General features: G+C 39.7%; 1 protein-coding gene across 8 annotated transcripts in view; it reads right to left on the bottom strand.

Moving 5' to 3' along the window:
* The window catches only part of INPP4B (inositol polyphosphate-4-phosphatase type II B), a 270,717-nt gene that overhangs the window by 57,655 nt on the left and 194,946 nt on the right, over positions 1–18,116 (bottom strand). For all 8 annotated transcript variants that reach the window (XM_053403297.1, XM_053403299.1, XM_053403298.1 and 5 more), the window contains 3 exons: positions 10,466–10,643; positions 8,505–8,717; positions 1,216–1,363 (listed from right to left, as the gene is read on the bottom strand). In XM_053403297.1, coding sequence (XP_053259272.1) covers positions 1,216–1,363; positions 8,505–8,717; positions 10,466–10,643 — 539 coding nt within the window. The remainder of the gene's footprint in view (positions 1–1,215; positions 1,364–8,504; positions 8,718–10,465; positions 10,644–18,116) is intronic.

Here is an 18,116-nt window from a genome sequence, read left to right as displayed (position 1 = left end):
CCACCCACCATGCTTTTCCTTATGCTTAGGAGAACAGGTCCTTCTATTTCCATTAGCAAAAATTCATTTTATTTTATTTTATGTTAAAAGTGAGTCTGGATTCATCTTTCACTTGTCACTGTAGCTCCACTGGCACATATTTAGTGCAAAATAAACAAAATAAGCATTAAGTTGTGATGTATGGAAGTGAGAGCTGGACCATAAAGAAGGCTGATCGCCGAAGAATTGATGCTTTTGAATTATGGTGCTGGAGGAGACTCTTGAGAGTCCCATGGACTGCAGGAAGATCAAACGTATCCATTCTTAAGGAAATCAGCCCTGAGTGCTCACTGGAAGGACAGATCCTGAAGCTGAGGCTCCAATACTTTTGGCCACCTCATGAGAAGAGAAGACTCCCTGGAAAAGACACTGATGTTGGGAAAGATGGAGGGCACAAGGAGAAGGGGACGACAGAGGATGAGATTGTTGGACAGTGTTCTCGAAGCTACGAACATGAGTTTGACCAAGCTGCAGGAGGCAGTGGAAGAGAGGAGTGCCTGGCGTGCTCTGGTCCATGGGGTCACGAAGAGTCGGACACGACTAAACAACTAAACAACAACAAACATTAAGACTGCAATATTATGCATGCTAGTAAGTCCCATTGAACTCCATGGGAATTACTTCTGAGCACACATACAGAGGATCCCACTGCAAGTAGTGTGACCAACAACAGGACAACCCTCCCAAGTCTATTTTTCATGCTAGAAACCAGTTGTGACTATGACCCCACTATTCAGATAGTTTGCACAAACCACAATGATATATTTATTTTGAAAACAGCACATAAATTTATGTCAAAGAGGGACCTGTCAACTGCCTTTCCCTCTATTTCCTACCGAGCCTGGTAAGGGTTAAGTGCGTGCACTTGACTCTTCCTCTGAATACTGTTTTCAAGGAGAGCCTAAAGCAGATTAAAATATGTCAGAAACTTCAAAGCAGAAGACTGTTCTTTCAAAGAGGTTTCCTTGTAGCACACACACAAAAATTAAGCACTGCAAGCAATTCTTGACTCCACTATGGAGATGCAATTTGATAAATAATCTCCCCACATTCAAGGCCAGAATCATGCAAAACTATACCATCAGCACTTTCATCTACCAACTCGCCTCCTCTCTCTTTCCTGTGGCCTTTTCATTTTATTCAGCTCTTCAATGATAATAAAAATGTGCTTCCTACCACTTAGATGAGACGTCACATGCTCTGCTGGTAGGGGGTCGTTTCCATTTTCCGTAGTGATGCTGGGCATGTTGTCTTTCTCAAGCAGTCTATCCACCATTGCAATAATGCAGTTTAAACTCTTCCCCACATTGGCCCACACCCTGTCCTGAAAAAAGTATCAGTATCACCACTCAATATTTAAAAATGCATTTAAAGACACAACAGTAGATTTATTAGTTTCCTTACTACAGTGAATAATAACAAAACAATATATTCCAGCTTTGAATCTACTTCAGCAGAAGATCTTTGCTACTTACTTCAAAAGTACAATTGCAGAATAAATTATTCTAGGATTGTCACTGTGTTTAGAATTGCCACAGACTATTCCAAGAAGAGCATCCATATTAGTATATTGCAGCAAAGAGAAAGACACATGTAATACCTCAAAGACTGACAAATATGATGTCACATATACAGTTGTGGACCACAGCTCCGCTCCCACTTTCTCAAATTCATTTTGGCAAAATTTATTCTTGTGCATCTGAAGCTGTTTGGGCTGATGTATATTCTAAGGGAAGAGTATAGCTATTTTCTTCAAGATGAAATACATTAGTACATGTTTACATAACTGACGAGAAGCCCAGTCCCTGAAGATACTCAATACCTCCAAGTGGGAAGTGGCATTTTTAAAAGTCATATAAAATTAAATTCGTATCCCACCCTTCCTGTGAAAGGAGCACAGGGCAGCAAGCATCACATGATAAAGCAACAAAACATCCTAAAAACAATTCCAGTACAGATGCAGACAGGGAAATATCTCAACATAAAAGGCTTCTTGGAAGAGGAAGGCCTTTAGTAGGTGCCCAAAGGATGCCATTTTCTAATATTCAAGGGGAAGGAATTCCAAAGGGGAGGTGCAACAACACAAAAGGCCCCATTTCTACATTATGAAGAATGGACCTCCTGATAACATGATATCTGCAAGAGGCCCTTACCTGCAGAGTGCAGTGATTGATAGGGTATACAAGTGAGGCCATCTTTCAGGTATCCTGGTCCCAAGCTATAGAGGGCTTTGCACATCAAACTAGCACCTTTAACTTACCTAGTAGCTAACTGACAGCCAGTGCAATTCTTTCAACAGTGGGGTAATATGTTGACTATATCCTGCCCCAGTGAGCACTCGAGATGCCTACATTTTGCACTAATTACAACTTCTGGACAAATCTCAAGTGCAGCATTGCAGTAATACAGCCTGTGATTACCAGCTCACAGATGACACTGGTCAGGTGTCCTAGCTACTGAGGTCACCCAGGCCTCTAGCAACAAAACAGAACCAGGAGCACCTCCAGACTATGAACCCGCTCTTTCAGGGGCAGTATGGCCCCACCCAAAGCAGGCAATTGACCAATTATCTGTTCCTGGGAACCATTCACCTACGGCACCTCATTTTTGCCACAATTCAGAGTCCACCACTGAGTCCAGGGACCAGTTCAGGGTTTGCACAGCCTCTCTTCATTTGGGTGCTACTGAGAAATATAGGTGGGCACCACCAGCATACTGATGAGGCCTTGCCCCAAATCTCTGAATCTCTAAATTGCTTCATACAGATGTGAAACAACATTGGGGACATAATGGTACCCTATGATATCCCACAGCACATCTGCCAAGGGGCCAAAAGACAATCACTCATTATCATTCTTGGAAACCAACCCATAGGACTGGAACTACTGTAAAACAGTGCCTCTATACCCATCCCACTAAGTTGGCTGAGAAGGAGATCATGGTCAATAGTACTGAAAGCCACTGAGAGATCAAGAAAGAATAACTGGGTTGTGCTCACCATCTTTAAGTTCAGCTTCATAATTTTTTGAGGGCCAGTAAATATTTCATTGTGTTTGCAAGTATGCAAAGCATAGCATGGATGCCTGTGGTGTTGTGGTTTATGTTTGCAGTGGGTCAGTGGCAGAGAACACATTCTAAGAATAAAAAGGAACCGTGGTGGATTAAAGCTGTGACTTCAAACAATTGTGCTTACTTGACTGTTCATTAACAGCAGGTTTTAATAGGCCATGGAAATCAGGAAACAAGTTTTATGGGGAGAGAATCAGATGCCTTAAGCAGTGATATATCAGGTTCAATCAGCATTACATAACTGTTCAGCATGTCACAGTTACTACTGGATCTTCAATCACATGGTAAAGCTAGCTTACAATATCTAGCTAGCTTCACGTTTCTGATCAGCTGTTGAAATAAGGTAAAAGCACATGGGCTGAATTATCAACAAGATCGTCAGCAGCTATTTCTATCTGCCCATGAAAGAAAAGGAACAGTATAACAATAATTTAAAGACAGGTAAAAGTGGAATATTTCTAAAGAGATATGTGAAAGTGCAGGATAGAATGCCAAGTAGGAAGAAGAAGAAGAAGAAGAAGAAGAAGAAGAAGAAGAAGAAGAGGAGGAGGAGTAGTAGTTTGGATTTGATATCCCGCCTTTCACTCCCCTTCAGGAGTCTCAAAGCGGCTAACAATCTCCTTTCCCTTCCTCCCCCACCACAAACACTCTGTGAGGTGAGTGGGGCTGAGAGACTTCAAAGAAGTGTGACTGGCCCAAGGTCACCCAGCAGCTGCATGTGGAGGAGCGGGGACGCGAACCTGGTTCACCAGATTACGAGACTACTGCTCTTAACCACTACACCACACTACACTACATCATAACATGATGATAATGTTGTAGAAGAGTTCAAAAGCTTATACAAGCTCAGTCTGCAGCATGAATACATTTTTTTAAAAGTACAGTATTGTGCCAGCAATTATTGACATGTATATGCCCTATCTGCCATAACCAGAAACCTTGCATCTGCATCTTTATATAAAAGGTTTGCAGGGTTGTTGTTTTTTGCAAACATTAGTCCTTTATAAATAACTCTGGTTTGTGTTTACTTTTCATATTTCTGGGTACTGCTTTTAATAGCTGACAAATCTCCTACTTACCAGATTATTTCTAAAGACCTATCTGACTAATGGATTATAGAATGAACAAATGATCTAATCACCTGTGGACTCAAGAGAGGAATTATGAAGGAATGTGATTTTAGCTTAAATGTTATTATTTCATAGGAAATAATTTATTTCCCTTGGGTGTTTACTCAGAAAACCTATCTCCCTTTGCTTTTCTCTCTCTTTGGTTTAAAAATCTATATACCAGAACCTATCCCCCCCCCATCTCTGACAAACCCTGAAATCAAACCTGACTCACTCCTGTTAAAAAAACCAACACCCTGCTTAGCAATAAGTTATTCATGTCCTTGTTCTGTAAGTGCACACATGTTTATCTGAACTAAAACTTCACCCCCGTGGGAGTTATCACAGTGGTAAAATTAAACTCGTGAGTTTTTCTCAATCCCCGAGTTGATTTGCCCTTATTTGATCTTTTTATTTCTGAAAGACAACTAAAATAAGCCTTTGGTAAAAATCAATGCTAAATTTCTATTTCATTTCAAGCATAACAACATGGTGTTTAAAGTCTGTATTGTACTGGCACTGAAAGAAGTATGCAACCTTCTAACTTTTTCAAAAATGAAAAATAGAAATCCCCCTTAACCTTGACAAAAATGCTTCTAACAGTACAATCTTCCATATGTTTACTCATTAGCAAGAAACACTGTTCAATGATATTTTACTCACAGCTTAGTGTGCATAAGACAGCAGTCTACAATAGTGAAATAGAAATAACTGGCATGTTTATTAACTAAGGGCCAAACTAGACATGCCATTAAGGGCTTATTTGCAGTGTGTGTGTGTATTTGTGTGTGTGAGAAATGTAAATAGAAACCACAAGGCAAGGGGCTTGATACCTGTCCTGATCAAGCAGAGTAACCCTTTCCTCCCCTGCTGCAGCCCTGAAGAAACTATGACTTTCCTCCCAATGCAATTAGCAGTTTCAAAGGAGTTATTTTTGTGAAGGCCACAGCAGTGGACAAAAGAGTTAAACCCACCCCCACCCTCAACCCCGTTTCCTGCCTGCTGAGATCCTGATAATGATCACCCTCCCACAGTGCCTATTTATATTATTGTTTCTTATTATTTACTTCAGTTTTTTTAGAGTAGCTGTTTGTGACAAAGTACCCCCTCCTTCCCTTTCCTCATCTTTCCACAATCCAGCCCACCCTGCTGTCTCCAGATATTGCAGCATGGTATTCAGTGTTTTGACTTAGAGCAAATGTTTGTTTACAATTCAGTTTTGACACAAAGGGGAAAAGATAAAAATTGGAAAGAGAGAGAAAGGTAAAATGTAGACAAGAAAACGCAAACACATAACCATACAACAATATCATTAAAGAGAAACAGGTTCTGAATCTGAATCAGAGGCTCAAATTGGCCCAATTCAGGCCAGTTTGGATTTTACCCAAAGCCACATGAATTTATACAATGACAGCTGAAGCATTTTGGTAAGTCTAGTATTAGGAGGACTGGTTCTTCCCACATTTTCATTTATGTTAGGCAATTAACTTCACTGGAAGTATTCCCAGTTTACACTGATAGCTACTGAGATATACTGGGACATGGGCCAAACTTCACTGTCACATTTTATGCAAGTCATTGAGGTTCAGAATAGCAATGATTAGCTCTATCCTCCCCTCCCTCTGCCTTCTGGTTCACAAGTGGGGGCAGAATCTTATTTTCCCTTTCAACCATTACAGTACAAGTGCATGTATATAAAGATTAAAATAGAATCACTGTAAGACATGTCCAAAAGGTACATTTTCTTCCCCAAAGAAAAGTAAAACATCTTAGGAGGAGGAGGGCGAGCAAACATTCAAAATCTGAATTGAAGCTGGGCTAAACTCTGGCAAATATTCTTGCTGTAGAAAACTGTCCTCACTACTTAGCAAGGTAGTCCTTTCTTCCCTCTGTCTGTACTATTTTTGATATTTCTCAACCATAACCCTTCTTGCTTCTGTGCTGCAACCAAACCTGAATGTTTATGTCTCCTAAAGTGTGGCTGAAATGTGCTTCCTTCAGGTGGCAGCTCATCCCGGTTTCCTGCTTGAGGTGAAAAGGAAAACTGCTGTCCTGTGTATGTGCCTTGCTCCTCTTGCTTCCCCCTACCCCCCCAAAAAACCCCCCAAAGTCTTGCTTACTGGCAGCTATGGTTTCTGGGGAGATTGTGTGAGAGACCACAAGATTATGCAGAGGGCTCTGGATGCCTTGTGTGACCTCTCCTGGTAAGCATGGCACTCTGACAGAATCCAGAAGCCACTGCTTTTTCAACAGTGGGGATGGGGGGGGGAGAGGCATGCCCTTGGATTCTGAAGCGGCTGCCTCAGTTTGCCTCATGGCTGGGCTGTTCCTGCTTTCTTCTGTGCTTAAGGTGCAGTAAGATGACATACTTAAGATATTAAAATATATATATTTAGGGGCAATGATTACATAGTTATTGTGTCTCTTCTTCTTCTTCTTCTTCTTCTTCTTCTTCTTCTTCTTCTTCTTATTATTATTATTATTATTATTATTATTATTATTTCCTCACCTTTTCTCCAAGGAGCTCAAGGTGTTGTATATGCTCCTCCTCCATTTTATCCTCACAACAACCCTGTGAGGTAGGTTAGGCCGAGAGACTGTGTCTGGCCCAAGTTCACCCAGCTTCATGGCTCAAGTAGGCGTTTGAACACTGGTCTCCCAGGTCTTAATTCAACACATTAACCACTACACCACACAGGTTCCTAGAAGATCTGTTTTAGCAAATCAACTGTATTATCTTCTCACATGCATTCTGAAATTTCTCTTTTCAAAAATTTGGGTAAGTAAAGCCTGGACTTACAACTCTGTTGTCTTTTCATATTTGTCCACTGCTGTTCATAAAGTACTTTCTAACCAGGCATGCTAACTAGCTAGAAATACACAACACTGGCTTCCAAATGGCACTCTGCCCACCTAACTCTTGCATTATGTATGGAGTGACTTTTTATCCTCCCTGAAGGGAGGCTTTGGAATGATAGAAACAGCTGGTGAGAGAAAATGGGAACAACTATTCAGAGACGATCTGTAACCATCAGGTGAAATATTTTTCTTTACGGAGTTAGCACTGCTTTGGTGCTGCCTAGGAATACCATGGCCAATTGCATTTCACTCAGCAGCCTAATCGGCATTGATCTTAACCGCCTGACAGTATTTGTAACTAACAGTGTTGCACAAACAGAAACTTCCAGCATGAACTCTTAAAATGCCGTTTTTTCATGCAAACTTGTGAAAAAAGCTGCCCCACAGTTTGCAAGGTGGTATGAAGCATATCATTATTCTGCCAGCTCTCTCTGTCCTGGAAAGCCCCCCTTCCTTCTTTCTTTTCTTCCTTTGAAAGTGATGGGCAGGGGGAACGTGTCCAGCAGGGAGGTATCTGCGTAGTATATTAAAAAGCATTTACACTGCTGCTTCTGGCATTTTAATTTTGTAGAGTTGTATATATTTACTGTTTTCACCATGTGCTTGGGCACCGCATATAAATTTTCAGTTGGAATGCATGACTATGCCTTCAAAAAGTTATATATATCTATATAGCTTATTGATATAGCTTCTGGGATATCAACAGACTCCTGTATGGCCACTGTAGGTGGGAAACTGCTGGCGCAGATAGGATCTTTGGTCTGATCTGGGGAGGCAGTTATTATGTTCTTAATAACTGACAGACCCTACTTCTCCCCCTCTGGCTCAACAAATTGCAAGCTGTGACCCAGTTTACCTTTCCCCTTGTAAGGTACAGGAGGAGAGAGAAGCTAAGCCAGACTTTAAATAGCCACATCTCTGATTGCTTGTGATGAACAAACAAATTGCCTCCAGGTAACAAGTCATGTAAGTTTTTGTAAACTCAAAAAGGGAGTTTGTTCAGGTCATTGATTTATCCCTAGAACTGCTTCCCTCCACACATCCAGTAAATCAACACTTTGGCTCCTACACTTTGTTCCTTGCAATGACAGTGATTCTTCAGTGAAATTTGGGAATACGGTTGCCAGATTTTAATCCTTTGAATATTCTGAGGCAGCGATACTGGCTGCGGACTCTGGGTCACTCCCTTTGTTGCTCGCCTTATTGTGCCATACTTTGCCACATTGCATGTAACAAAGTGTGCTTAAGGTGTCACTGTTGCGGTTCCTGCAGCTGACTAAGATGGATGCTCCTGTGGAATTAATAATAATAATAATAATAATAATAATAATAATAATAATAAAGCCCAAAGTGCATGCAATGGTACCCATAACTGACAATTTGTAATTGAATGGACTTATCCAAGAACATAACTTTGAGGCTACTTACCCACTCTTCCTCGTCATATTCCGAATGGTGAGGTATAGAATCTTGTCTCTTGATTTGGGATGGATGCTCCTGATTCGACTGATCCCCACTCTCTTCAGCACTGTTCCTTGGCACAGTTGGTTTTTTTAGGACACAACCTGGACGGGCTGTGTATAGAGCTAAAAGGGCACTTCTGATCAGCTGATCCTTAAATGCATGTACAAATAACTCTGTCTAGAATTAAAATGAGTGTGCAGTCAGTAATAAGCAGGCAACGTACATCTAATTTACAGTATAGCCTGTAGTTGCCACAATGGCGCCAAAGACTAGGTAAGGAAATGTATTTTGTTATCTATTTATATCAACTTCTCTTAGTGCAAGGGTATGCTAAGCTTTTGAAAACAATGAAGTTTTGTGGCACCTTAAGAGACACAAATTCTCTGAATATTTGTAATGTCCCTAAGGGAGCTGCAGAAAATAGCACCCCAATTTGCAAGGGGACACATGGTCCTGCGAAACTTGGGATCAAGTTTCAGCCCGGCACTAGTCTGCACACAACTGTGCGAGGGGAAATCAATTAGTGCAAAGTTGGTTGGTGTGTGTGTGTGTGTGTGTGTGTGTATTTATAAGGCACAGTAACTGCATAAGCAGATGGGACCCAGAATTCAAAAATTTAGAGAACCCCTGGTTAAGCAACAACCAGCACAGGAAAGCCAGTAGACAATTTGTGACAATCTTGTTGCCTGCTGTGATTCCATTATTAGCCAATTTCAAAGCATGATAAGAAGCAATGGTCCATGTTGACTGATGATGGCAAGTTTACAGTTCAAGAGATCACATAATTATCAAATGAATAATGTAATGTTTCACCCTAGGCAAGCCTTTGTTCAATTAAAAGGTGCCTATCCCGAACAACTCTCTAAATTTCACATTCATCTCAGCAGAATTACACACAAAAACCTTTAAACTAGGACCTCCACCTTCCTTCCTATTAAATCTCATTTATTTTTCTTGTATCAATTCAATCAACTGCTAGCACTCATCCTTCCTCCTTGTAGACATATCCATAGTGTGTAATAGAGACATCTGATTTAATTATTGCAGTACAAATGTGACATAAATCTCGATTTAGAAGAACATCACATTATTATTTTAAAAAAACCCATTGAATTCCATTAAAGGCACCAAGGTAAAAGAGTACACCAAAGATCTCCCCCTAAAATGTAGGCGAAAAATAGGGTAAATCTGAGTGACAGCAAGTGCCATTTTTCATTGCTATAGCAGGAAAAACCTGTGAATAAGTTATCTATATTGGTTAAAACCAAAACAGATTTGGGATGTACTTTGAAAACCATGAATCCTTGCAAGTTGTGAGCAGAGACTCTCCAACCCAGGAGGAGGAGTTTTATAATAGTTTTTGTTAGCTGCAGTTTTCACAGAGAACGTATAAAAAGGTGGATGGGCTGCATGGCACAATCCCACCTACCCTGTTCTTTCTCACTTCACCTCTTTTCCTTCCTTCCTTCCTTCCTTCCTTTCTCTCTCTCTCTCTCCTTACTCCTCTCCTTGCCACCCACATGAAATTAGGCCAAGGGCCAAAGGTTGTGCATGGCTGGTGTAAGATAGATAAAAATAGGAAAAAATTACTTTTGTGGAGTTTCCTACAAAGATTTTATGAGGAAGAGTAGGATATCCATTTTAACAAAAGAATAAACAAAATTTAGACAGACCTTCCTAGTTCAAACAATGATACCTACTTTTATTCCCTGTGTATAGAAATCACATTTTTAAAAACAACAACAACAATTCAGAATGGGGTTAAAACCAAAAAGAGCACGATTTTCCTATGGCAGTAGCCTGAAGCTTGTAACCACCAAAATAACCTAACATTTCCTCGTGTTAGGGATGCAGAGAGAGATAGTAGCTACGAATTTGGTGAGTTCTGTCTAGTTGTCACTGCAGGGACCATATTTGAATCTTACCGTTTCTGAAAGCATCTTTAAGGAATTCTTCAAGCTGTCTGGCAAATGCTGCCTTGCAGAATTAAGCAGCAGGTCTGCATGGCTTGATATGAGAGGCTGCAGATGATTGATGCTACTAAGAACTTCTTTTGCCTTGGCTGTGTTTTCAGGTGAATAGTAAATACATTGGTACCCAGTACTGCAGAAGGAAATAAAGATAATATTTTTAAAAAACACACACACCTGAAAGTCAAAACCTTTTTTCTTTTTAACTTTTAAAGGCCAAGTGGATACTCATCATCAGTATGCGAAGACTCTCAGAATTCTACAATTATTATGGAAAGGTGTTCTAAAGTTGACTACAACACCTTTATGGGCACTATTTGGAAATCCAACTGGCTATATGCTAGGAAACAGACCTTGCTGGCATAGTAAGAGATGGTAACCTTTTCTTTGATGAACGCTTCAGGCACTGCTGCTGAAACTAATTATTCCCTGAAGCTCTTTGAATGAACCGCTGTACCATAAAAAAACAAAAAGGAAAGAAAGCAGACAGGTTCCCATTCCTACAATTCTAAAGAAAATAAAAGCGTATATAATCTCCAGTGACACACTTGACAATCCATAACGAGCCTAAGTAAAAAAAAATCTCACTACCTCCCCCATCTATGCAATTACATTTTTAATATTTTTGATAAGTATCCTAAAGTTAATTATTATTAATCAACCACAGTATGCTTTTATCCTCATCACTGTTGGGTCTATGAAATGTTGTTATTTTTGCTATTATTGTTGCAGAGTAGCAATAAAAGGGCAGGTCTCTGCCTTGAGGAGGCTATGAACTAAAATTCAATACAGGGGATATAATACAAGGAGCAGAAGCAGCAGGAGGAGATGATGGCAGATGTGGGGAATTTTGGAATTTAGGCTTATTTTTGCTAGGAGATGCTAAGGCATGCCACTGGAAAGAGACTAAGAGCAATCAAAAAGACGACATGACTAATCAGGAAGATCACACGGCTAAAATTCAGGCAAATACCTTACTGAGTCTATTACACAAGAGCTACCCCTTACTCTGTCTCAGTTTGTTGGGGAGAAGTAATAGGTTTGATCCAGAAGTGCTGCTCTTCTGCAAACAGAGCTAATAGAAGATGCATAGCTCAAGCACATATCTTGAGACACTGTGTAAGGGGCTTGTTTTAGGAGATGCATACAGTGGGGTTTAAGTTCTTTTTTCCTCGAGCAATGATATTGTGCTATGCTGGGGAAAGAGCTTCCTCTTGCAGAAGAGCATCTCTGGATACAACCCAGTAAGTACCCACTGAGTACCAAACATCTTGATTAAAGGAGAAATACTTCCATTGGTCACTTTGTGCACCAAGTTATTCAGAACAAAATAGTTTTGCACTGCCCATCATTTGCTAAATTGCACAGCACTGGAATGTCAAGTTTATGGGAAAACAAGGAACAGATATGTGAAGAAGCATGGTGTTAAATGGTATGTTGAAAAGTGAGAAGCAAGAGCTTTGTACTGAACTACAAGCCACAAAAAGCCTAGTTTCCAGTTTTAATTTTGCACCTAAAATAACAACCAGTTTAAGGAGAGGAAAACTCGCCTTGTGATCTTCAGGATTATCTCTGGCCAATGACATTTTTAAACAATAAAACAGCAAATTATGTCCGTTTCTTATAAGCCATTGTTTATTAAAATATACTTTCATGACCCTGAGCTTTGAAAAACTGTGTTCACCACTCAGACACCCTGAGTCTGGCACTCCAGGAAGTCACATGGGTCACTTGCCTCTAAATCTGAACCTGGCAATAATATTAACAGGAAAGGACTGGTAGCAATTTTTCTTCATTAATCACATAGATGTTTCCAGATGGGTAAATCTGCGGAGCTATAATTGCTTACGCCATACATTAATAAGATTGCCACCAGTGATTACCAGAAGTGCTGGTCCTTGCAAATTTGTTTGTGACTGAACTTAACTATCAGGGGTCCTTTACCTTTATGTGTGCTATTGTATCAGGTGGTAACCCTCAATTATGTGTGCAGTGGAATTTCCCCGGCACCTCAGATGTTAACACCCCCATTCACAACCCTGGTTGTAACTATTGCTAATCACTACTGCACTGCATATCCAAGTACAAAATGTTGTCTAACTTTGATGAAAAGTTGTTGCTTCTAGAAGATCTTAGTTAAGAATTCATATTTTCCAAGCCACCATAGCAGAGCGAGTACACCCTGACACACCCCACACCAGCACAATTTCTTGCACTGGTTTGATGGCACATGTTTCGGAGTCCTACAGCCCACAGATTGACACAGCAGGCAATCAGATAAGGTCTTCAGAATATTAACAGAGACTTTAAATAGATGTTAATTTGTTACCTTATGCCAAACTAGGGTTCACCAAAACCACGCAAATTTGCTGACTTCTGGAGAGGAGCTCACACCTGATGCTTTGCTCCTACCCAGTCATTTTAACTTACTATGGGGCAGCAGCAAAGCCAAGGTTTAGCTTAGCTTAGCATATCATCTAAACCAGGGCTCTTGGTTTAGTTTCCTCCAGACGAACAATCAACTGTAATCGAGACCAAACCTTAGTTTTGGATTGTGTTTAAGGAGGAGAGCATTAAACCACGATTCTAGGTTCAGGCAAAATGCTAAGCCAAACCTTACCTTAGCTGCCATGCCATGCTGAAGTAAAAGGACTGAGAAAGAGCAAAGCAGCTGTGATCTTTCCCTGGGAGTCAGTACATTTGCCCTAAGCCTTGTTTCGGCTTAGTGTCACATGTGAATGTGGTCACTGTTGTGATTTTTTAAAAGTAAAAACCAACCACCTCTGTATATTCTTTCTGCACCACTCTTTTTCTCTCTCACACACTGATGTAGGACTTGTGAAATCATTGTAAAAGTCATTTCTGTTATCACCCTTAAATAGAGACAATGTCAAAGCTAATGTTCTTAAACAACAGCACTGAATAAATGTATAATGAGGCTTTGAGTAAAACTAATAGACAAAGCTTTCACTTAAATGGGTTCCAACATGATAGTTGAATGTACTGTAGTTACAAATGAGAAAAAAATGTACACAACAGCAGGATAATAATGCCATAGTTCCTGAATAAAATCTTAGTTATATTGTTTAAAATCTGTCCGTCCCCCCCCCATATATTCACAGAGTCTATAATTATGCTTTCCAAGTTAAAGTAGGCTACCCCCTTTGCTTTTGGATTGTTAACATATGAGTACTGCCATTATTCTGATGTAAGCATATTATTTCAAATAATCATATTGCTTGTTACTAGATTACATTTAATTTAATGCTGGGTTGTAAGTTAGTGCTACATTATAAAACTCAAAGCACAGAGCTGCATAACTTGTAACAGAATCTGAATAAGTGTTATGGTGTTACTGAGTAACCTTCCCCTAACAAATTTTCTAAATATATTAAGAACCGAAGGAAGTTAAATGCCTGGTGTTTAATGATAACATACTATAATTCCATTCCTGCTGTTATGTGAGTAATTCTTGCAAATGATTTAAAATTGTTACCATCTGGAATTGCGGTAAAGTGTCTTACAATAATTATTGGTGCTACGCAATTCAGGAAATTAAATAAGCTTTGTACAGAAAAGATCATCCCTTCTAGAATATGAAGGCATATACCTCATGTGCTGTATTATGCATTAACCCTCTCCTTGACTCCTTCCCCCAACAAACCGTGTGCACCATTGCAAACCCTGTGACTGACATTCAGGAGTGTGGTTTAGCAGTCATCAAGGCTGGCAAAGCAGTAAAGTGATAATGACCAGCTCAGCAAACTCCTGCGGAGGTTGCAAAGAATAGGACCTTCTACTGTATGTGTCAGTCAGGTTTCTAACATGAAAAATCCCAACCGATTTCTCAGCTAGCGTATGGCCAAACAGGGAAGCGGAATGCAAATATTTCGGTTGCTAGGAAGTTATGATGTTGGGGTGGGATGGGGGAAGAGACACAACGAGAAGCAAGCCAGCTGGTGGCAGATTAAGTCCACTAACAGCAGGGTGGGATCTAAGCAGCTACTTGAGTCGCTTGGGAAGTTCACAACCATTCTGGCCATTTGGAGTTGAGACATAAGAGAGAACTATTAAAAATGGTATTGAACATCTGCAGTGTGAGGAAGTTTTATTAGTGGCTTTCACAGCAACATACAAATCAAGCCACAATTGGACACGAAGAAGTGGAGAGCTTTGAAAGAACTACCATTTTAAAACCGATGCAAAGTGTGACAGGACTGTGTGTTGTGCGACATGATCATAATAACCTAAAGTAACCAAAGATTTCACAGAGGTATTCTGAAAGAGCAGGGGGTGGGGAGAGATTGGCAGCGATAGAAGGTCAACCATGAACAGGCTGTAGTCATCAAGTAAGGAGATGACTAGAATACGGACATCAATTTTAGCAGCTAATGCAGTGTGTGAGTGTGCGGGGAGAAGTAACCTTGTAGATGTTTAAAAGAAAGGACAGAATTTAGTCACCTCCTTGACATGTAAAGAGGAGAATACAGATGAAAGTCCTAAATGACCATGGCCTAAATGGTTGCATTTGTCACAGACAGATGAAAATATAGTGCTCCTGACATTAATGTAGAGAGGTGGTTAAGGGGTTATGAATTAATTTTCAGCTTCTCTGCTAATGTTTTTCATTTCTGCTAACAGTGTTTTCAAACTCCCTGCTCAAAACTGTTATAAAGGAAGGAAGTTATATCATATCTATCGAGAAATTTTAAGCAGCAACTTACCTTAAAATTAGGGTTGACAAGTATTTGAAGAATTTTAAGTTAGTTATCTGCCCTTTAGCTACCTAACTGGTTAAACTGAAATAAATGTGTATTGCAACTACTGATGACTTTTGAGATACTGGAGGAAGGGTGCAAAAACATTAAAAGAAAAAAAACATCAACACTTATAGACCCAGTTCAGACGCCATTCCTGGTTAGCTGTTAAACCGTTGTTCAGACACCCAGGAATGAGTGTTAGGCTCCCTCCCCTGCCCTCACATCCTGGTTTCCGTAGAATCGTAGCCTTAGGCAAAATGGTAGGGCAACAACGTGTATTTTAATACATGTGTGTTCACACACAACCCACAGGTGAAGGAGGTCTGTTTTTGAGATGAAAAAAGTGTGCATGGATGAAGGAATCAACACACACACCCTTACCTTGCTGCATTTTGTAGCTTTAAGATACTTTTACCCTGCCTGGCTCACATGTAATATTAGAACAAATGCTCAGTTGTATTTTGTCCCAAAATGGTTTTTTTTTAATGGAATGACATCTGGGAAGATAAAAAGAATACTTTTTCTTGCAAGTTCTGAAACTCACAATATCAATTAAATGGGCTTTCTAACCAGTGCTATTAAATTAAACAGGAATTAAATTAGGGCAAGCATATAAAGCAGAAAATATTGTTAATAGGATGAAAGCAAGTTTGAATCTTAATATTCAAACTGGAAATTAAAGATTAATAATAAACATTTTTTTAAAATAACATTTGCTATGACCTAGGAGTCCAAGAGGGTTGACAGTCCTTCCACGATTATCTGAGAAGAGAATCTCTTCCACTCTTTCTTTTTAGTATTTCACTTCAATTAGCATACAGAGAACAGCTGCTGGCTTTTAATCTATTCACATTATATTCTTTCTGACATCTCAAGGTGTTATTTCTTTCTGCAATCCAGGCCTCAGAGAGGTAAACCAAAACATTTAAATTGTAAAAGTTGGATCGGGAAAATGCTATGTGGCCTCAAACCGTCTTGGGGCTGCTAAATAAACATGTCCATGCAAAAATAAAGTTGTCATTGCCATGGTGAAATAATTTTCCTTATTTAGAATGAAATAGGTCTTTGAAGCTTGGTTCCATATTTCAGACATAACATTAGTGCATCCACAAATCTGGCTATTTTAGGACTGTTTTGTTTTTAAGAACATGAGAAGAGCCCTGCTAAGTCCAGCCTTCTAATCCTACATTGGCCAACCAGATACCAATGAGAAGCTAATGAGCAGGACATGAGCACAATAGCGCTCTTCCCAATTGTGTTCCCTAGTAACTGGCATTCAGAGATATACTGCCTTCAACACCAGAATTAAAACATAGGACTAGCAGCCATTAATAGCCTTAAGTGGCCAACATTAGCCTCTTTAAAAGCACCTGACAAGAAGAAAGTAATGTAGAATTGAAAAGTAAAATTAGAAGTCAGGACATTGTTTTTCTCCCATCACTTCACCAAAGGGAAAAGATCAAAAGGATAAGAAGGCAAACTGTAGAGACAGGTGATGGTATCTTCCATTAAGCAAATCGAAGAGACTGCAAGCTTTAAAACTTCATGGTTTGCTTAAATAAATTCTAATGCCTCCACAGGCCATTGCCAGAAACTGGTCTGAGAGATGTTTTGCATTGTTCTACATTACATGTTCTACATACAAATATGCTATTTGGCAATTTACCACCTCCACCACCCCTCAAGATTAAGTTTGAAAACAAATAATTTCAGTGTTATCAGCAACCATTTGTTACAATATAATCATCAATTCACTGTTAGAATCTATATTTAGAAAACAATTTATATTCAGGTACTGCAATGGCGACCTGAAGTATTATCAGTGGTACTTCACTGATATTTAGGATACATGACTGAGCATAACAAGTGTTATTTAGCTGGCTACAGAAGCCAATTGCAGTTGCTATAACAATTGTAATAGCCGTTAGGAAACAGCAGCTAATTAAACCGATGATGTGCTACCATGAACAAAGATTCTCTTGAAGACTGCAGTCTGGAATTAATGACACACCTTTATTAATTTCTATCAGTTTTGTTTGTTCATTTTAATTAGAATTTTCTGTTCCCAACTAGTCCTAATGTAGTTATTATATGAATAACCACAACTGTCAACATGACAGCAAAAGTTGGTACTTTGAAATAAATCTTTTAAAATTTCACCCAGACCATGGAAGTATCATCCAGGCTAGCCCAACATTGTGTCCTCCAGATATTTTCGACTACAGTTCCTGTCAGCAAACATGGCCAATGGTCAGGATTGATGGCAGTTGTTGGAGAGCACCTAGCTGGCTATTTCTGTCCTAGGTGAACTCCCATTTGAACATAATCACTATGATCAAAAGTTAAGCACACAAAGTATTGCATAGGCAAAAGTTAGAGCTAGCCCACTAGATTTTGTTGCCTGAGGCAAAACAAAAAACAAAAATAAAGATGGCATCCTCCTATTCCCTTTACCAAAGCTGACCAGACTGGTAGGTGAATATGCAACATATGCAATAAGACCACATCTGAGGGCAGCTTTCTGGCACACACAGCTCTGTTCTTCAACACTTAACCACTGCTGCCTGCCCCTAAGGGGGCTGGCTCACTCTACCTAATGGTAAAGCCAGCCCTAGCAGAGAGTGCCCTATGTACTACAAAGCTGAAAGGTTTTGAAAGCAATATACCTAGTTAAATCTTTTTATTTTTTTAAAAAGATTAAATATGTTGGAAAGGCACATGTAACTCTGTAACCTCACTATCTATTCTATCAATAGAAAATTGCATTTTGGTACTGTGGCTAAGATGCTGGAACTAGATGTCGCTGAGCAACTTGCTCTCTCTCATCTCCATTCAGTTACCCATCT

Source organism: Podarcis raffonei, chromosome 9 (assembly GCF_027172205.1).
Source record: "Podarcis raffonei isolate rPodRaf1 chromosome 9, rPodRaf1.pri, whole genome shotgun sequence".
NCBI lineage: Eukaryota > Metazoa > Chordata > Lepidosauria > Squamata > Lacertidae > Podarcis > Podarcis raffonei.
This window is presented reverse-complemented; position numbering and strand designations above follow the sequence as displayed.